This window comes from Dipteris shenzhenensis, chromosome 33, assembly GCF_047967505.1.
Source record: "Dipteris shenzhenensis isolate YYH24624 ecotype China chromosome 33, Dip_SZ_1.0, whole genome shotgun sequence".
NCBI lineage: Eukaryota > Viridiplantae > Streptophyta > Polypodiopsida > Gleicheniales > Dipteridaceae > Dipteris > Dipteris shenzhenensis.
In genome coordinates, this window is record NC_141628.1 from 20165681 (window position 1) to 20187497 (window position 21817).

General features: G+C 41.9%; 1 protein-coding gene across 1 annotated transcript; it reads right to left on the reverse strand.

Moving 5' to 3' along the window:
• Nucleotides 1–10235: 10235 nt before the first annotated feature.
• On the reverse strand, nucleotides 10236–20520 carry LOC147879803 (uncharacterized). Its single transcript, XM_087371608.1, has 5 exons — nucleotides 20191–20520; nucleotides 19129–19205; nucleotides 16748–19036; nucleotides 11207–11432; nucleotides 10236–11098 (listed from the first exon to the last, which is right to left on the reverse strand). The coding sequence occupies exons 2-5, from the start codon at nucleotides 19132–19134 to the stop codon at nucleotides 10236–10238; spliced, it is 3384 nt and encodes a 1127-aa protein (XP_087227734.1). The 5' UTR covers nucleotides 19135–19205; nucleotides 20191–20520.
• Nucleotides 20521–21817: the final 1297 nt, after the last annotated feature.

Here is a 21817-nt window from a genome sequence, read left to right on the forward strand (position 1 = left end):
GGTCTTGGTATTCAGTAATCATGATCTGAGTTTAAACAAACTTGTCAATACACACAACATCCCTTTTGAAGGTGCTTGGGAAATCATCCTCCTTAGGTGCTCCAAGTGATAAGATATGAGGGCCTAGAGGCCCTCCTTTTATAGGTCCAAGAGCCTGGCTAGCCAACTAACCCAACATCCCTAGAAAGGGCCGATGGTCGGGTTCATCTCCCTACCTCTTGTCGACCAAAACTGAACCCCTTGGGGTCAACCTACTAACCAGGCTGAGGGGTTTGCTAGCCCATTTGCTAGCCTCTACCCCCTGTGCGAGGCCTATTTTAGCTTACTGTGCTGGCCAATCGCACCCTCCAAAATTGAGGTGTCATATTGAGCATCACTGGCACTCCACCTATGCCTCGAATTCTGAGCCAACCTATTGGGGATGGAGAAGAAATGTGTAGATGGTGCTTAAAATTGCACCCTCTAAAATTGAGGTGCCATATTGTGCATCACTGGCACTCCACCTATGCCTCGAATTCTAAGCCAACCTCCAAAATTTGCTAGTGGCGCTACATTTTTAACCTCATGTGTGTTAAGGCTTAGTGCACACATACCGCATGGAGGCGCACTGGGTGCGTATTGATTTCATCCACGCGGTCATTTATTGGGATCGCATGGGTGCTCCATTGGGTAGCCCAAATTTTGGGAGCACCAATTTTGGCACCCACGCATCCATTCCAAATGACTGGAAATAGCTAGTCAAGCCCCCTTGCAAAACTAGCTAAGGCCAGTCAGCCTCTTCCATGTAGCGACCATGCAGGCTGGTTGGTGGCTGGCTCCACCTACCCCCTGACCATCCCCTCCAATGCCTCTCTTTCTCTCCTCCCTCCTCTCTGCCGTCTTCACCCCTCCTCTCCTATGCAAAGTTTCTCTCTATGTTGCCTCACCCCTCTACCTCGGCCCTCTCCTCCACGTCCCTCTACCTCACCTGTCTCCTCCATGTCCCTCTGCTTTGCCCCTCCCTCCCTTGCTCCCTTGCTCCCTCTTCACACCTTGCCCATCTCTCTCTCATCCCTCGCTCTCACCCCTCTCCCTCATAACTCTGTCCTACTCATGGAGCTTCCTACCTCGATCTTGCTTGACTAGGTCTGGACGGGTCAAGGAAATTAGTGATGAGGGGATTATTGATGAAGAGGACGTCGTCTCGACATACCTAAAGGTAAGGAGAAAGAGAGAGAGAAAGTGGGAAAGTCCAAGACATGCCAACTTCTTTATGAATTTGAACTCGAAGGAAGTGAGATACAGGTGGCACCAAAGAGGTGAACAAGAGAAGCCCATGGGGATTCCTTTAGATTGGGTCCAGCAAAGAGAGCCAACCTAGATAACACATGAATCAAGAGAAGGTGGTTGTAGCTTAGAAATGTATCAAAGCTAAAAAGAGTTTTTACATTAACCCTTTTTGTGAGGTGGAAATTACCAAATTTGAGATAGAATCCTTTGTAGCCTACTTTAGAAGCAAGTTCGCAAATGTAGGTGAGGGATTTCATAAGGCTAAAAGGGCCAAAGTGGGGAATCACTTCATAGCAGTTTGCTATGTCAACAAAATATAAGGAGTGAATCTCAAGGGGTAAATTAACGAGGAACCGTAAGTTAGAATCAATGCTCCAAAGCATGTTTGTGGATACATTGAGAAAGTTTTTATAAGTGGAATGTCGTTTTTCTCCCTCTAGGGAGATGATGTTTTTTAGCTCTTTGAGCCTTGAGGCTAAGAGATCAGTAATTGAGGAGAAGATGCAGTTATGGGCATTGGTAAGCCAATGAATGCTATGTTTGTGTGTCTTATAGGTACACATGGGATAGGGTAAAGAGTTGAAAGTAAAAGGAAGGTTGAGGGAATCAAGGGTAGAAGTAAGGGATGAAAGAGTAGTGGAAGGGGGGTTGGATAGGAATTCAGGGGAGTTTAATCTTTCAAGGGTCAGGGTGTGTACTAAAAATTTGTAATAAATAACTTTTCAATGAAGTCACTTACAATTTGGCCTGTATTGTGGAAGATAAGTTGGATAATTCTCTCGCAACACAAGCTCTCTATGCATGTACACATGTTGAACCAATATTTCCTTTATTGATTTCATCCCCTCCTTGGTTCTAAAATCTTTTACCCTACCCTTCCAAGATGTGAAAAAGAGATTACTTGAATGTGGCTTCTTCCTTCTGTTTGGTTGCATGAGCACCCAACATCCTTTTGATATAGTCAGCCTTTGCCAGGAGCCCCATCCACAGTAACCTTGTTGGCAACATCGATGGAAGATATAGAGGAAAGAGGCCGACGAGTGAGGGAGCTCACGTTTATATCTTCGTCCTCAATAGTCTAATCAACACACCGTTTGGCACAAGAACGGTTCTGATTATCGATGCATGCCATTGATACTAGTATCCAAACTTTTACTCGAATACCTAAAACTCAATGGACATATCAAAGAGCACACATTATACTGTAGTCTTGCATAAGCACAATCTTCTTATTCAAAACTTTAAGAATATTATCAAAGAGAGAGATTGATAAAGCAATGACATCGTTCTCGTACCTTGCGCTTCAATATTATGATCAACAAAGCTTCCTGAAAAACTAAGACCACTCATTGTGTTGTCGTCCCCACAAAAGCCTTTCAAAAGGTATATTCCATTCTGCAGCATCTTTATAAATATGCTCTTGTTCACCAAAGACTAAAAGAATATTATCCAACTTAACACTTTGACATCTTAAATCTCAAAAAGAGAGATTGAAAAAACAAAGAGCTTGCTTTTGTACCTTGCTCCTCGATATTTTGATAAAGAAAGCTTCTCAAAGAGCGAGGTCCTGTCAAAGGTTTGCCGTACCCACGAAAAACTTGTAAAAGTTATATTCTAGTCTACAACATTTTGATAAACACACAGTTTTGCACAAGCATGGATTAGATTTAAAGAAAGATATTGATAAAGAAAAGAGCTTACTCTTGTACCTTGCTCCTAGAGGTACTTCGAGTTTTGGTTTGCCATCGGCACCCAAAACTCACGGAAGAAAATCCAATCTACAGATTGAAGGAATGTATATGAGGAGGCAACCGAGAGAGAGAGAGAGAGAGAGAGAGAGAGAGAGAGAGAGAGAGAGAGAGAGAGGGAGGGAGGGAGAGGGAGAGGGGGAGAGAGAGAGAGCGGGAAGAGTAATTTGGGAGGGGAGAGTAGTTTGGGGGGAAAGCACATTTTAGTTGGTGATGTATTTTGAATGAGACATTGTTAGAAAGTAGAATCATGTCCGTAGCTTGACCAAATTTTTTATTTGTTATTGATAGTTGTACATGAATAAAATATTCTTTCTTGCTCTGACAATCCAAATACAGTTCAATTTTTTTATAATTTCCCCACGTTATGTTGTCTCTATGGCCATTGGTTGAGAGCTATTTGGCCAAAAGGCCCCAAAATGAGCTCCCTTTTTTCTAATGATAGTAGTCAAAACTATTACTCTCTTCCCATGGCCAAGTCTTCCCCTTCCTCAAGCTCTTCGTGGATGTAGGCAGCTCTCTGCCACATCCTCTTGGTTCTCATGACTGCCCATTCTGGTTCATAATTCATTGTTGCAGCTTTCCTGTCTTGCTCCTTCCAACCTCTTTATCATTGGTGCAGGTGTTCCTCCCACCTCATTGCATTTTTTTGTCTTCTCTTCAAACACGTGGTAGACATATTTTAAATCCTAACTGCTTCCTAAATGACACAAAGGGTGATGTGATTGCAGTCCTTAGTCCAAACTCCAATCGATAAACATGTTTGTAAGATTATGAGCTCAACAGACGACACTCAAAGTAATCTTTTAAAATAGTATGTGTGACCAAGTAACTACTTCAACTCGTTATTTGTCAACATAAACTGTTGCTTGGACTCGTTTGTGCTCTCATCCCTATCCTGAACTCACTCCATTCAATTCCACATTTAGATCTTAGCACGACGATCCCTAGCAGGATCACCAAATGTTGGCACTCAAATTTTTCTTACCACTTTGGACTTGGTGACCCAGTGACCATGCTTGTTACGAAGATATCATCTCTTGCAATCGGGGGTGTCACTCATCATATGTATCCCTATCACGTGAGCTCAACAGATGGGTCTTTATTAATTACATTACTTATTGATTTATATATACAAAAGGAAGTAAATTAAGGCCTAAATGTTAAAATACAAAAGGGTAGTTTATTTTCAAAAGCTTAAGGGAATCTCCCAGCATGCAACATGGACATTTGCAAACTCTATAAGAAGAGTGTTTTAAGTCCTGTGATATAAAATGAGCCCAAAATTGTAACGAAGGGTTGAAATCCCTACCTTGGATTGTTGTGGTGACATGTAGTCTTTACATTGTGTCAAATCAGTGAAATTTTCCTCTTACATTGTCTCTATAGGAAGGCAACATCCTTTATTAACTACCTAAGGTTGAGTAACAAACTTTTATTCCTTATAGGATGGAGATAGGTGATAGCATTTTTAAGCAAGATGTAGGTAACATTATTTAGAATTATTTATTAGTGACATAAAGTTGTGAAAAAAGATTTGAGGTCATACATAGGAAATAAGAGGGAAATAATGGCAATAGTTTGTTTAATGCAATAGGATAGTAGTGAGTCAGAGCCTAGGGCAATTACACAAGGAGAAGACAAAGCAATAAGCAAGTATGCCCTTGGAGTGTAATGGTCATATAAGAGAGGTGGAGAGACTAGATGGTTTGCTCGGGGGGCTTCTCATTGGTTGGATCCAATCACTAGTATGGTAGTGGACCCTTGATGGTTAGAGACACACAACAGTTTCACCTTACCTTTATGCACATTAAATGAGCGTTAAACCTTAATGAATGATGCATTTAAAATAGACCATACCCACACCATGATAATATGGTTTGGATTATACATAGGCCTTAATGTCTCAACTCTTGTTCCCTTTAAGGTAGGCTCTAGCAGCTGATTAATTCATCAATCCAAGTGTTAACCTTAGGGTTACTAAATCTTGTTTATGTATTCATGGTGAACCCATGGTGACACTAGGATTAAACAATATTAATCAATGATTTCATGTCCATGTGATTATGTTCAAGTGATTGAGGGCTTGATCAATTGGTAGAGCCTTGGGGTCACGTGCTTCAGAGATTATTATTTAGGGTTATTGAAGGGGAAGGGGGAAATTGTTTTAGGGGAAGGAGGGATTAAAATATTTTCAAGGAGGCTATTTAAATTAAATATTAAATAAAATCTAAATTTTAGGGGGGAGATAAAATTCCTAGGGGGTGAAATTTGAAAAGAGGGAGGGAGATCAAATATTAGGAGGGATTTCTTGGGGTTGGGGGAGATTACATTTTAGAAGGGGGAATTTTATGGGGTGGGCAAGATGAAATGAAAGGGGGCATACAAAATTCGAAGGTACAAAAAATTTAAAAGCACGGAGAACAAGATGAAAAAAATTTTAAGGGGGGTATTAAAATAATTTTTGAAGAGGGGGGAGGGGGGAAATTAGAGATAGGAGGGGGCTTTAATTCTTTTAGGGAGAGGGAGGATTTTTTTTTTTTTTAATAGGGGGAGAGACTAAATTCTCTTTTTTTAGGAGGGGGAAGGGGAGAAACAAGAGGGACGGGGGGGGGGGTTTACATTATTTTGGGGACATTTGTTTTAGGGGGGGAGGGAAGAGGAATTAGATGGGGCGAGGAGGAGGGGAGGAGGGAAGGGCAGTTTAATTTCTTTTTTTCTTTTTGTTTTGTGGGGGAAATATGTCCCCCTTGTTATTGAAAAATGGTAAATCCTCATTAAGTAGTTCATGGCTTAATGATTTCCTCCACGATTAAGCTAACTTAATGGGGCCCTAAATCATTAAATGAAAATTAACCTATGATGAACATAAAATGTGTCTCCCCCTCGTTGATCTCTCCAAAGTGCCTCAAATAGTGATTTGGCTAAGTTAATGGGGCCCTAAATCATTAAATGAAAATTAACCTATGATGAACATAAAACGTTTGCTCCCCCTCGCTGATCTCTCCAGAGTGCCTCAGACACTGAGGGTTCTCATCCTTGCTCTACACATGACACAAAACCTCTGTTCAAGGATGCTTCCAATCAAGGTGAGACATCCATTTCCCTTCCTACTTCTAGTGGATCGAAGATGATCTAATGCCATCCTCTCCCTTCGTCCCTCCTCTCCTTTCCACCTCTCCTTTGCCTCCATCTCTCTATTTATGGCAATGGCAAAACGTCCTTCATTGGTTGTCCTCCTCGCATAGTTATGGAGAGGGGAGGAGAGGGGAGGGTGCATCAACGATTGGCAATGGTGAAAGTACAGTGCAGGGCAGTGGTAGTGGCTAGTTAGGGCTAGGTCGAGGTCACATTATGGCATAAGGTTAGGTTGGACTCTTCTTGTGTTAGACGGGGTGAGTAGGGATAGGCAGATTAAATTAGCATTAGCATGGTTGTGTCATTTATTATGGTGGGTATTTTGGGGTAAGTCCCCTTAACATTTAAAAATTGAAAATTCTATTTGCATTAATTAACCTTAGGAAAACAGGGTGTCTTGTCCTTTTTTTTTTGCATGCAAAAAAGAGAGTGTATTTTATTAAAAGTAGAAAAATTGCAAATTATGGCATTTAGCTAAATCAGCTAAGGGTCAAGTACGCCACATGAAACTCTGCTGGTCGAATTGTCAAATGTGACAACAGTTGAAGAACCTCCTGCTAAACTTTGAATGGAGCAGAAATCGGAAACGATTCTCGACAAAACACCAAACCATTCGTGATCCTCCAAATTTTACCAATGAGAACTCCCCCAATAAGATTCCATATGCCCTATCCATTAATCCTACTACCCAAAAATGAAAGTATATCCCCCCCTTTTTTCTTCACGAGCATATTTTGTTCCAACTCCTTTGTAGGAATACCTCCTCCTCCTTTACTGCTGGTGCTGCCTCCAATAGTCCTCCCCTCTCCTTCTCCTCCCTCTTCGTCTCTCTCTCCAATCGTCATGCCTCAGTCATGTGCCCTTATAACGTTCCTTTGAGCCCTTACTGCTCAACTCAGCCCCTTGCCCCTCATCTCCTCCTTTACCACTCCCATAGAGCCCCATGCATCTCTCTCTCTATTTCAATGTGCACGAGCACGTGTCTTAGATGTCCTTACTCTCTCTTTCTCTAGTTATTTTCCTCCATACAACACCTCAACCACATACCACTGACAAACAGGAAGAGAAAGTCTCCCTTTCTCACACACTCTCTCTCACTCACATAGCACCCCAAAACTCAACATAGACAATAGAGATTCTACACAATGGAAGTTATATAAATTCACAAATTGTATTCACAATTGTAGTGGAAGGAAGAAGAAAGGAGTTTGCACTCAAGTCTATACACTCATCTCTTGAAGGTGTCTCATTGACTCTCTACCAGGATGCATGGGAATGAATGTGGTGAACCTTATCCCCAAAATGAATTCCCCACTACATCCTACTTTTTTATAATTAGGGATGACACACGTCCCACCTCTTCATTTGAGGTTAGTGGCACTTTTTTTCTCTCAAATGAAATGAAAGTGGTATTGGAAAAGGGAAAATAAAAAGATATAATACTGAGAAGTTAAACATCCTATAGTGTAAATAATTTCTTTCTATGTGACTTGTAGTAAGTAAAATGGAAGCTTGATAGACTAGCCAAGTACCACTAATGGCCAAATATACTAAATGTAACATGTTGTTTCAGCACGTACGATACTACATTAGCCTAGGAACACAAGCAACTCTAAGCAAGTACACATGGGATTCTACTAAAGACCTCTAAGGAGGCATGGGTCATCCCCACCACCATCTCTTCTTGCTTGAGCTCGAGAGCTACTATACATTCCAATAAAGTCAAGATGAGTGAATCATGTCATAGCTCTATATAAGCAGGGAGCCATTTGGATCTCGCATGCATTTGGTATAAATGTATGTGCATCATGCTCAAGAGTCTAGTTGTGGCACCAATTGAGTGTTAGACCAAAGAGAAGTCCCTCATCAAGGCCCCTCGATGTTGACTTCCTGTTATGCATGTAAGGGTAGGTTACATCTTGAAATTCGACATGAATCCATACGACGACACTCAGCTTTGAATTATGTGTACATAACTATCTCTTGTATAGAGATCTAAGCTTGTAACTACGGATGCTATTCTATCACATAGAAGGTAGAATTGTTCATGGATTCTTTTATATAGGTTCCTCCAAAAAAATTCATTTTACCATTCTCGTACAAATAGTCCCTCACTACATTGTGCAACTAATGCTTTCCATGCAGAATTTGTTATTAATCCATTTTCCAACAAGTCCTTATAACGCCTTGGATTTTTGTTAGCTCTTTTTGAGCTATTTTTTCTTTCATGCATGACATGATGTACTCCCACATTTGAGCTTGCTCTTGCGGCTTTCATTCATACTTAATGAAGTAATCTTTTTGCAAAAAATACAAGTCCATATAAGCATAACCCTCATCTTCCCATCTTAATTCATCTTCATCACTTGATGGAAGTTTTTGATGAAAGATTTTGACTATCTATCCTCCTCCAAATGATTCACAAGAACACCATCCAAGCTTGCTTGCAAGTCTCTAGCTTCTAGTCTCTCTTTTCCATTTTATGTCTTTTTCTCTTTGTATTACCTTCTAATAGATCTGACTAATAGATTTGGAACATTTTTTTTTCATAATGTCCTCAATGTCAAGGCTACATGTTGCACTTTCCAAGCTTAGGACATCCTTCTATTTTAGGGCTAGTGTTCAAATTAAGGTCATAGATAACTCACATACCTTGGCATCCCATCATTGGAAAATGTTCGTTGGAGTCTTATCTAATTTAATAGTGGTTCTCACTATAGTGAGCCTTACCCAAATCTAATGGTGGTTCCTGTAAAGCTTACTTAAATAAGGTTTTTCCTATTATCATTTTGGTAACTCTCCATTTTACTTAAATAAGTTTTTTCCTATTATGATTTTGGTAACTCTCCATTTTATTTGTTTGGTGCTCATTGATTGGTTCTTAAAATTTCGATGAATGGCTCACTCTTCCTTTGAATATCTTATTGAAGTTTGCTTACGTTATCTAATCGTATTTTTAATGGTGTTCATCTTTGTGATTGAAATTCGAGAGTTGTAATTAGTGGTTAGCTTCTCTTTTCTTTGACTTTGGGAAATTTTTGATTGCTAGAATGCTTTATCACCATTTTTCATTTGAAAGTTCCTCGTAATTCTCTTTTTGCTTCCCCTCCCCTTCCCTGCCAACATATACACACATATGGCCATCTACAAGCGGCGTAAGCATTTGTAGCCTCTACTAACATGTAGTAAGGTCTTCCTCTTTATTCTCTTTTTGTTCACAATGCTCTTTTGTTTTTTAGATTGCTTCTTATTATGGAGTTCTCCCCTTGAAGTTGTGCGTGGGGTCAATTGGTATAAGATTTTCTAACAGATGGTCATTTCCTAATTTTGGCCTCGAATGGACTTAATGTTTGGCATGTAATTCAAGTTTGGTCATTTTAGCACTTTGCTTGTATGTGTTTTCCATCATATACTTATATCCTTGTTATGTTGTTGACATTAGATGTCTCCTTTGTTTACATTCTTTTCATGTTTGACAATTATGGTCCTTCTTCCTAGCTACACGAGTCTATTAACATGGATAGCAATGCGCTCATGGGGTGATGTGGCTCTGTGGTACACATACATATTATATGAATATTTTACTAGGTGGCTCGGTGGTACTTTATTGAATGCCACTATTGCAACTTGGTGACTTTGAGTTCTAGTTTTGTAAAGATCCAAGTTTGCAAGTTTATCTTGCTCATTTTTATGCATGGCCCTTTATCGCTCAGATTTTTGCTCCCTTCTCTACTTTGGACCATCACCTTCCTTTTGGAAGAGAAAAGAGACGAGCCTCGTGCCCCCTTGTTTTGTTTTAATTTTCAATTATCAAGCAATTTCCTAATGATCTAATTATGTATCATATGAAATAAAAACATTAGTTATATCATGGTCCAAGTTACCACTTATATAGTTCTCAACATTTCATATTTCGAATGTGATTTGATGGAGATGAACAGAGATCAATATGTTACAAGAAAGCGCCAAGTGTAGACTTTGATGGTTATGGTATCAATAAACCATCATTAATACCAACTCTATTGCACAAATGTTACACTCCGTAGATAGAGACCTGTTTCTCATTGAAAGCCTCGAGTTCTATGTGCCCACAATGACCTCTTCAATCAAATCGTTTAGGATAGCTGTTTCCAATTTGATTCCGAGTGCCTTAATTTCTTGAGGGAGATCCATCCCAAACCCCTCTTGATTAATGTCTTGAGCAACTAATTGCTCTGTAGTATACTGCTCTGAACGAGGCAACTTACTTACCTCCATGTACACAAATTTCGAGAGCTTTTCCCTTGTGGGCATTGAACTTGTCATCTTGTAAGTTCTTCCCCAAGGATGAGAGCTTTGATAGCGGCCAAGCATTTTCAGTAAGATCTCGCTCACGCAGTCGAAAAGAAGGCGCCGGCTGCAAGGATCATTGAAGTATTTTCCGTCACTTGTTCCAGCTTCGACTGTTCTGTCCTTGTAGCTATTTTCCAATTTTGAAAATAATTGAGGATCCAATGGTCCGTTATGTGCATGCAACTTTGATAAAACATCGAAGAGATTGGAATTGCTGCCGCTAATAAGCCCAGAAGAGGTCAGTATGTCATGTATGTAATTCATTCCCATCTCTCTAGGCGACAAGCGTGCTAGTTGAGCAGATCCAATGCTCTTATCAGCAGAATGCTTAACGTAAGGTGAGACCAATTCTGACTCAGTTGGCGTAGGAGATGTGGATCTAGGTGAATAATCATTGAGATCTACCAGAGTTCTGTTGTTTGTAACAGAACAATCTGGAATTTGAATGCCGCTAGCGTCAGAATATTGGACGGCGGACTCAAAGGAATTGTGACAAGCAGAAGATTTCTCTGAATTATGGTGAGCTGCGACCTCGTTTTGTGGCTTCTCCAACCCTATATCTGGCTTATCTTGTACCTGGCTCTTGAGAAGTTGCAGCCGCGAGCGCAGTTCTGCAAAAAACATTGTTTAACAGTGAAAGGTTCTTGATACATAAGCTGGATCTTTGACATCAGAATTGCCATAAAGGAAATCCTAATACTATTTTTTTACAAGTTTACCTTGCAATTTTAAGCCTGCTTCCTCAAAAGTGGCAGGATTGGCACTTTTTTCAGCGGCACTATTGTGCTCTGTTTTAGCTTCCTCAGATTTAACAAAGTAGGCACTTTTTCCAATGGCACAAGAATTGCTAGAGACTGCAGGGCGCAGCATCTCACATTTGTGTTCTATTTTTCCTTCATTGACCATAATACTCAACTGTTGGGGGCTTTCTCTTAATCTTTGATTCTGGAAACACCCAAACAGAAGGTATTATATATTCTGGAAACACTACAAGGTATTATATATTCAAAAGCCTCTCTCTCTCTCTCTCTCTCTCTCTCTCTCTTTGCGCCCCCCCCCCCCCAACAAAACAAACAAACAAACAATCGTGCCCCCACACATACACACATATACAGTTTTCCAGCATGTAGATTATCCCAGACTGTAAGGGACACAACAACCATAATTAAGAAAGAAAATGCAAAACCATAATGGGGAGTAGTTTTATGGCAAAACTTTTGAAAGTATATTACAGAAAATTTGCAAATGTGCTGAAAATACGGTTGCCTCACATTGCATGTGTCACATTCTGGACTTACGCCAAATTACTCAATTGAAAATCAACTTGTCACCCAAGGTCTGCAGCAGGGAAAAATGTAAATGTAGCCTCAATGTTATACAGAGGGTATGGCTGCTTTCTAAAATCAAGTGGAATATTCAACCAAAGTAATCAAGGTTGTCGATTAAGTTTGATTAATTTTGGCTCTTTATTGAAACGAGCTGAAAAATGGACTAGGAAAGAAGGCAGGATATGGCCGTCTGCCTTCGATTGGGGACGGGTTTTTTCTTTAATCTGTACTGAGCGCTTCCCCCAGTTTGGGACAAGACTTCACGATCTGCAGCAGGTTTTGTTGGGTTTTGAAAGATTGCGGATTGAGAGATTTTGAGAGGTTTCATTGGGGTTTGAGAGATTGCGGTGGATTGTGAGGTTTTGGGATGGAGATTACTCTCCCACTTCTGCTGTAATCCATGACCTCTCTTCTAGAGCTCCAGTATATGTCGTATTGGGCCAGGCTTGGCACAAGACTTGATGTGACATGATGATGATGATGACGATGTAGATGATGTTACTGTTATGACTATGTAGCTCTCTAGGACTATGTACCATTTAGCATCTAGCATGGGTGATTATGATTATGCTCATTTTAGTAGCTCCACCCTTTCAGCTTGTTGTATCAGGTTTCTTAGAGTCTGATAGACCCATCGGTCTTCTGAAGACTTTAATAAAGTCTCTCTCTCTCTCTCTCTCTCTCTCTCTCTCTCTCTGTGGCAAAAGCTCAAGGGCTGCAGCATATCTGAAGGGAGAGGGACACATATTTAAAGGCACTGTATAATCTAATCAAGAGATGAAGTCTCTCCCAAACGAGCATTTGCTTGATTGGCTGCTCAGCTGCTGAACAAACGAGTTGCTCATTGGAGCTCCATCTTAGTGTGCATTTGCTTGATTGGTTGCTCAGCTGCTGAACAAACGAGTTGCTCATTGGAGCTCCATCTTAGCCTGCACCTGTTGTGAACACATGCTCAGCCAGCACTTCTGTGAGTGCGGAGGCACCCTGCTCTTGCTTTGCATTGGAGTGTTACTTAGGACACTGCCCAGGTAGCTCACTGCTGCTGAGAGCTTGACCTTCTGAAGTTCACTGTTCGAGCTGATTCTGTGCTGCTGGAAGCTCCTTTGTGGCTGTGTTGCAGCCTATTAATGTTTAGTTCAAGGTAATGCAAAGGCTCCTTCTCGGCTGTTGTTTCAGCCAGCAGACTTCTACAACATCAGGAATTGTCTCTCTCATTTCTTCTGCCTAATTTTTTTATACAATCATTAACAACACTGATAAGGCCGAAGTGGAGGTGTCCAGGACAGCACCAGGGGTGCAAACAAGAAGCCAAAAGGTTCCATTACCTTATTGAGCTGATGTAGTCTCTAGTACTCCAGGGCTAGACTATTTTTCTGCTCCTACAACAGCAAGTTTTACAACTGCTGAAGGATTGAAGCTCAAGATAAGTCTAAAAGCTGACACATAGAGGATATGGAGTTGTAGGCCAGGAAAGAGAGCAGTCTAGAAGTCCCCTTGGAAGCAATTCAGAAGCTAATGGATGGGCTAGTGTCCTCGAAGGTGGAAGAATTTGAACCGTGATCCAACCAAGGTGGATTCAACAATAAAAAATGCAAATGAAGTCTGGGTGAATGAGGAGCTTAAGGGGAAAAACAAAAGTGACCATATTTTGGATATCATGGTGAGAGAGTCGCCTGGTGGTTGGTATAAGGAGAAAGATGCATGGTAAGACACACAAGCAGTCATATAAAAAGCAACTCCGACTGTCACTTAGAACATGCAAGCTCTAAGCTTCATTAAAAGAGGAGCTTACCTAAGCGTGTTTAACGCTCAAAACAAGAGAGAATAGTTTTCCAAATTCAAACACTCCCCCACTAAAGGCACAAAACTAGATGTATTTTTTCACATCTTGTTTCTTTTCTGGGTCTTATAGATGAACTGGTCTTCTTTATAAAGCGTCAATAAAATATTTCATCTCTCTTCCTCGCTCATTAGTATAAAACGATGAAAGAAAAGTAAGGGAGAATTATTTCTGAAAGACGGCCACGTTTGCACCGGAAAACAGAAGGCTCCTATAACACATAACGATACTAGTGCCAAGATAACACAAGGCTTCTATAACACGTAATGATACTAGTGCCAAGTTTCTGTTTGACTATGCTTGACTAAAGCAAAAAGCATGTGTCCACTGAAAGATACCAGAGGGGAAAGCATCAAACAAATGACTATGACACGTCATCAGGTTGCAACTGCCTGCCCTTTTGAACAGAATATCTCCATGAAATGCAAAGTGCCAGCTGGGTGAAAGTACAAGACCTCTCTCCAACAAGGTAAGAAGAGACCCTGCTTCACGTTTTCTCTAATGAGCTTGGGAATGAGCTGAGAGTGGAGAAGGCTGGCTGGTCCAAAATCATCCTCCTGCTGTGCAGGTTGGGGGAGTTGTTCAATGCCTACAGTAGGCATACTATTGCCGAGCATGTTGTATATATATATACCTTTGTAAGACTAAAATATGTCCAATCATACAAATTTAGATTTTTTGTTGTTCTAAAGACAAAGATGGAGCTATCTGCTCCCAAAGTTATCTGCTATATGTTGTAGTCAAAGATGGAGCTATCTGCTCCCAAAGTTATCTGCTGTTTGATAGCTAATGCAACTTCAGCTGGGTCATGATGGTTCAAGCCTTTGCCGTGGTATGGCCGCTCCACCACAAACTATCGGACAATGAGATCTGCTCAAGTATTTGCTATGGTATGGCTTCGCCAGACAACTGAGAGGCTGCCACCAACTCTGGCCAACTGCTGCTCCAATTGGACCGCTATACCTGTTCCAGTTTAGTCGCTATCTGCTGCTCTTACCTGCTCCAAATTGGAGGGCACTCTGTAAAGAACAAGTTCACTAGTGCCTGCATACCATCATAGGTGTCCGAGACTATTCTCCTCCCAGCCATAGTATTCTGCTACACACCTGCTGCCTCAACTCAGCTTGGGTGCTTTTCATTGCCCACCTTGTCTGAGGTCAACTCAGTCAATGGAGAGACAATATCAGAATATGCTCTGATATTTCTTTTATAGAACTTTTCTTAGGTACTGGCTGCACTAAAATTGCAGCCACCTTCTTTGGATCCATTTCAACCCCATCAGGAGTTATAATGAAGCCAAGATATACAAGCATAACCATGCGACAGGTGGTGTATATCTCTTGAAGATAGCTCTTCCCAAGGCAGCCCATTTGGAGGGAAGACCTTCTAATCGTCTGAGACCCCTTCATCGAAGACCTCGACTGACAAATCCTTGACCAAAACATACATAACAGTCAACTGTTTACACTCATTACAATCAGTCTCTCTAAGGACTTTTTGTCACCGATCCATCCGATGTCCTACTACATTCTAACTGGAAGGTAGCACACTTAATGCTGAAGTGAGAGTGGACTGTGCTGCTTATGGCTGCACCTATTGCAAGCTTGTCATGGAGAAGGAAACTAAACCAAGTTCGTGGCATTAGCACTAGGGAGAATTTAGCAAGAAAGAAGGCCTTAGCCCCACTCATTGTAACCATTATGATTTGACCCCCTCTCATATTCCCTTGTAGCTCTCTATTTCCCCCAGTTCAGTCACTCTCTCTCTCTCTCTCTCTCTCTCTCTCTGAGTTTGCTCTTTATGTACCGATGGCATTTTGGGCAGGATTATGAATTCTCTTTTGTATTCGTCCTGGGTGTTGATGCCCATTTAGTGGCTCCACCCATCAACTCATTGTGTCAGCTTTTCTCAGTCTCATAGACCCTTTTTGGTCTTCCGAAGACTTTGATAGACTTTTCTTTCTTTCTCTCCGTTGTCCCCTCCTTTTGCTACTGTTTCCTCTTTGCCCCATCTTTTTCTACCTTGGTATCAAAGCTCACGATACTCGCACAAATCACAATGCTACTAATGACAAGATGCAATCCTTTCTTTTATTGGCATTCTCATGGCACTATGCATGTTCAAATAATACACAAGAGACATCATACAACACAGTGTCTCCAAAATGTATCAGCGCATCCAACACCATGAGAGAGTAGCCATGCTTATCAAGGCACAAGACTTGGCAGTTTCTTGTAGGACATGAGTAGGAACTTTTGAGAATCCTTTGAACTACCAATTCCATTAAATCCTCAATGAAAGTTTTTGAAAAGAGGTCATCGCACCCTTTATAATGTACCACCCAACCAGCCCATACTTGACATCAGCAACATTCTTCATCCGACAACTCTACTCTCTCTTCCACATCCCATCCTAAAGGCGCCATCCCAAAATTACAGATTGGCAGAGCCAAGGATTACAAATGCCTTCAAATAGAGCTCTCAACCCATGTTTTGGAAACACCTAGCTTGTGCATGTGTGGATGTGGGTATGGACATATATGTGTGCATAGGTTGATGCCTGTACATAAATACTAGCACATATAACCCATACAATGCACAGAAAAGGTGGTCCATATTTTGCAATTGTGTCCCTCTCCTGCCCTTGTTCTAGCACGGCATGCATGAGAGATGCACAGAAAGGCAAATGGAGACACAGATCAAAATAGAGAAAAGGATTTCAATTTCACAGATTAGAACTTATTACCTTGATGCACCTGAATAATCAAAATCATGTTTAAAACCTGATGCTTGATTTATCTTTTTCGATGATTACAAGGGTTATCTTTGTTGTGGGAATGGTTCTCATTGGTAAGGTTGCATCTATACGTCCATTACCTATGTCCAACATCATTCAGGAAAAATTCTTATACAATAACAACTTGAAATAATCATTTCACAGTTTTGGAAAATTTTAAATCATAGACTGGAATTTATACAGAGCAGATTGGCAAAAGAGCAATAATAACCAGATAACAGATTCTGAAAAAAAATCAAATGAAAACCACAAATGCAGCATTATGGAAGGATGGGTGTGGTCCACAAGAATCTCACCTCAAATTTGTGATTGGGGACTGAACCAGGATGCCAACTCGGATGATGAGACTCCAGTTGGTTATCATGATTTGCACCTCCAATCAAAGTACTTTCACGTAATGCTGGATTGCCATCCCCAATCTGACTGCAAGATGCAAAACAGCTATCTCTTCGAGCTGCAATGGCCTCCTCAAACAGAGCTCTGTATTCTGTTGATAGTGGCACTGAGTTGATGCTTGCTCTTATGTTCATATTTTCTCCTGGAGCAACAGTAGGAGCCACCTGCTTCAGACTACTGTCGCCTCCCTGAGGAGTTTGATTGAGCAATTTTTTTGTGGCAACTCCTTTGGAGGTTGAGGACAGCCTTCTATCTCTACTGAGGAGTGACTGCACCGCAACATCGACCTTGGTCTTGTTGGTTTCAAGCAAGAATTGACCAAGCCTCTCTGCATAGCGCGCTTGTTTTGTACTTGCTCCTGTTTGCTTTCGTTGATTCTGTCTGCAGTCCCTATCAGCACTACTATTTGAGCCTGTTTCACAGTCTTCCAGCCCCCTCAAGCTACTAGCAGTCCCGCTCCTCCTCTCACTATGATAGACCTTGGCGTTCCCAGTAAGGCCATGTAGATGGTGAGTTTGAGATCCATTTACACTATTTATTCTGTTGAAATTGGCTCTGTTCTGAACGGGCATATGTTGAGGGATCTTGAGCTGAGAAGAGCCTTGATCACAGGGATTAAAGAGGTTGGTATCTTCAACTGACAGTATAGAGTGCTGCCAACGTTGAGATTGTGGCTGCTTCATTGTTGTTGGCTTGTCTAAATCCCTTTTCCTGTACTCTTTGCCTCTTACTACAATCTTTGCTTCAGAACATCTTGTCTGCTTCACAAGTGTCGAGGGAATATAACTCGATACATTGTTATTATCCCAACATGGAGACTTGTCAGCTGTGGACATTTCTAGAGTGACTCTCTCTCCCTGGTTGACACTTTCTCCCCGGTTAGTGGCAGACGTCCTTGATTTATTTCTTTTTATGTCTTTGTTGATGGTGTCTCTAACCTGCCTAGCAATTTCCTGGGCCTTTTCTCTAGAAGCTTGACAATATTCCCCGTCATTATTCCAGTCTTTTCGGCTTGCTTGCCCAATCTCATGTGTCTTGGCCCCTCCATGCACCCTCCTCAGTCTGTTTGTCAGCAATTCAAGAACCTCCTGGGAATTGTCCTCAACTACCTCAGTTGCAGCCGTGGAAGTCACTGGAGAGCAGCTTGAACTCGAAGACTTCAGTTGAATTTGATTTTTTCCTGAGCTTGGTTTTAGCAGAACTATTTTAGTGGGCGTTTGACATACTTTGCTGATTGTCTTACTATCTTGATTTTTCTCTGATTCATGGACAAGCAGATGCTCATCACAGAAACATGGTTTCCCTCTTGATTTTTGCCGACTGGAAGTTGAGTTTTCATTGCGTCTTTGCTGAGCAGGGCGATCTGTTCCCAAGCTTTCCTTGGGCTTTATACAGTCTTTCCGTCGTCCGTCTTCCCTTGAAGAGTCCACTACATAAGTCAACCTATAATTTTGAGATCCATTTAGGTGAGAACATGCCTCAGCATATAAATTCCTTTTCTGAAGGTGTCGAACAAGTAAAGAATTTGGCTCTTGTAGAAACTTTGAAAAGAAATCCTTATTTGACTGCAAAAAATTTATAGCTTCTACCACCTGTTCAGAGTTTTCAAAACCTCGAAGACACACTCTTGAGGAAATGCACAAATCATTCGAATGGGTTAGATTCGTTTTGTTCAGATCTTTATATGTTTGGATTTCCTTCGGAGTTACTTGTCTAGCTGACTCAAGCGCTGGAGACCTTGAAGTCCTGCAGGACTTCAGCTGTTGTGAGTCCTCAGTGTTTTTCCTAACCACATGCAGCTGGGCTTTCTTGAAATCATCACATGCAGGATGAAAGCTGTTTATATCATGGTTATGATCTACTTCATGTTGCCAAAACGGTTGAGAAACTGATTCTAGCTGAGCCAGCGGCCAGGTGGACGAGTCAAATGCCTTCGGGGACAGCTTCAAGTCATACAATGACATTTGCTCTGAAATAGAATGCCCATTAATCGGAGAAGTAGCTCCTTTTGTTTGTTTCTGAAAGGGCTTCGGTTCCATGGGCAACGGAGCAAGACCCAATAGTTGGGCAACCACACTCCTTGAACTTCTTGGCACAAGCTCTTTTGATGTGTCATTGCCGACCATATCTTTCACCAGCTTTGCATTAGACCCTCTTGAAACCATCTTCCCATACACCTCATATTCAAACTGCACAAATAAACACGGCTTCTGTATTTTCAGAACATGCATCGTACGTGAGATTAAAAGTGTGACGGAGGAAACAAGCACCTTCAACGTACCGCCATTTTGTGTTTTTGGCCAGACTTTGAACTTTCCAGTCCGAGGAGGTTGCTTTGGAAAATTGATTTTTGACTTCCTGGACAGGAGAAAGTCATATGCATGACCAACGTAATGATAATATTTAATTTGATAAATTGGCAATTGCAAGCACTATTAACCAAAACATTTAATTTCATAAATTGGCAATCGCAAGCACTATTACAATTTTAATTTCATAAAACAACAACATCCCGACCTGTTACCCCCGCCCCCGCCCCCGCCCCCGCCCCCTTCTTCTTCGATTTTTCCCGGGTAGCTCCCTACCCTCATTTAAGCCAACAGGGGTGCGAAGTAAAAGCTATAATTTCAACAGCATTTGAATCGCGCCTGTAGACAATTTCATGTGCCAGTTTAATCAGAGCGGCAAAGAACTGTCTCCACTTTACAAATCAGAAAAAGACAGCTTGTATATACTGTATCCCGTCGGCGGCAACATGTTTAGAGAAGCAAACTACCAACTATTTCCGGCAGCTCTGGCGCTATAGACAACACTAAGCAAGACAAGAATAGGTTTGTACCTTGCAGTAATGAAGGCATAGTCCATATTCTACAAAAGAACTGCCAGAGACTTTGCTAGGCTAGCTGTGGCAAAGCTTTGGTTTTCCCCTAGCGAACGACCTGAACTTGAATACATTTTCATCCTCTAAAGGCAAGCGCAGGCATCAGTTTCATGGAAATGAAATTATAGTGCGTCTGCTGAAATCGCAGAAGGAATTGCCGTCGAGACCGTTTTCGCTAGCTGTGTGATTCAGGCTGTCAAACGCGATTTTCAACTCCGTGTTTGATGGACGTGTCGAGATACGATTGGAATATGACAGCTTCCTAAGAGTTGAAGATAACTACCGGGCTTCTGTAGACAAGCAAGCTGACAAGTTCGATGGAATTTCGGCAAAGTTTGATTCGCAGCACGAGCAGACCGTTACAAAAATCCAGGAGCTCAATGGAAAAATGAAAGAACTTAATCTATAGGAGGCAGCGAACCTATGCTGAAGATTGCAAGAGAAGACTTTCCCTATCATTACCTGCACTTCCTCCAGGAGTGGCAGATGCGTCTGATCCTTCAACAGGAAACTATGAGCGAGGTTGCCGCAGACATTGAAACTCTCCAACCCTGAGTTTGCAGCCGATATGGTCGGGTGGAATGATTGTAATCCGCAAGGCGCTCAATTTCATCGCGCCGAGATCGCAGAGTATACGACGCCTCTTGTAAGAGAAAATGAAGGCAGTTTTTTGCAGTCTTTGTGCATGGAGAGCACTGCGACCTATACTTCGACTGGACTCGCATTCGCAATTCGCTCAACAATACCCGGAGTCACCACGATTGAGAGTGAACGTTAATTAACGGCGCAAGGGTCTAGGCCATCCTCGAAGACGGTAAAAGCGGATTAGCTTTGGACCAACCATGAAAATGCTCCCGCAGCTAACGTTGAAGGCGAACTAAGGAAGGCAGTAACAACGCCAGGTTGGCGTGAAACTGCATCTTTCCCCACTCACGTTGGATAGGCGTCCGCTGGGCCGTCGTTTTCAGCAGGACGACAGATTAAGGAAGCTGCAATACGACATGCGAATTCAATTTCGAAAGCGTACTGTGTGCTTTGTGATTGCCGACGAAGGCTGGACTGCGGATGGCTTTATTGAGAGTGAACAAGGCCTTGTTGCATGGAATGATCTGGGGAGATATGGTTGCTGCAGGAGAGGATCAGTCGAGGGGTGCATGCGTAGGAAGGCGGAGCGGTTGGTGGCAAGGGAAGAGGAAGCTTAGGGTGATGTGAGATGACGGAGAGGCGTTTCATGGCTACTGATGAAGGATGCATCGACGATTCAATGGGGCGGTGGGTGCAGGGAATGCGACAAACGAGCTGCTTCTGCTGCTGCTGCTGTTGGTGGAAGGAGTGCATCTGCGAGAGAGATGAAATGACAGAAAAAAGAAGACGATTGAAGGTGAAGGTGAAGATGAAGATGAAGGTGAAATGACAGAAGAACGAAAACGATTGAAGGTGAAAGATCAACTCCGTCGTAGATTTCGCCATTACCTAGCTCGAAATTCGTCACCTCGGTCCTCCATTGCTCTTTCCAGTTCCGGAATCAGCCGTCGACTCGATGTGTGTTGCTTCCGTCATTTTCCACCGACCATCCATCCCTCCGTCATCGAATCAGAAATTGGACTTCGTGGCTGCTGCAATTGTCGGTTTAGCTCGTCCTGTCCCGTAATGCGAAAAGATGCCTGTTCTGTGTGTGCACCGTGCAGTGTAAATTAATCGGAAATTGGAATTGGTTTGCATCGATCCTGTAGCAACGTCGTGTCTGATTGTGAAGTGTGAATCCGTCGAAATCTCAGGTGCATTGCTTCCTCCTGTAGATCAACAGTTCTTCGGAATCCTTCTTGATGATCATCACATGCGCTTCCAATTCGATCAATTTGTGCAGTTCCATAGAATAATCTGCGTTGTAGGAGCGGCGTTCTTCCATGAACGCGTCTGCGATAATGTACTTGTCATTACATCAAAATCTCAGGAGTACTACATCGACAGTTCTCAGTTCTTCCCTCTTGATGATCACATGCGCTTCGATTCGATCCATCTGTACAGTTTCTTAGAATAATCTCGGAAGAAGAAGCATTCGCGTCTGCAATACTGTAGATCAACAGTT

What these genes read in the sequence shown, in the direction of transcription:
- LOC147879803 (XM_087371608.1), bottom strand. An exon ending in TCCCCAATCACAAATTTGAG is followed by an intron (nt 11,433 to 16,747) that starts GTGAGATTCTTG and finishes GGGTGTTTCCAG; the next exon opens with AATCAAAGATTAAGAGAAAG. An exon ending in AGCAGGCTTAAAATTGCAAG is followed by an intron (nt 11,099 to 11,206) that starts GTAAACTTGTAA and finishes TGTTTTTTGCAG; the next exon opens with AACTGCGCTCGCGGCTGCAA.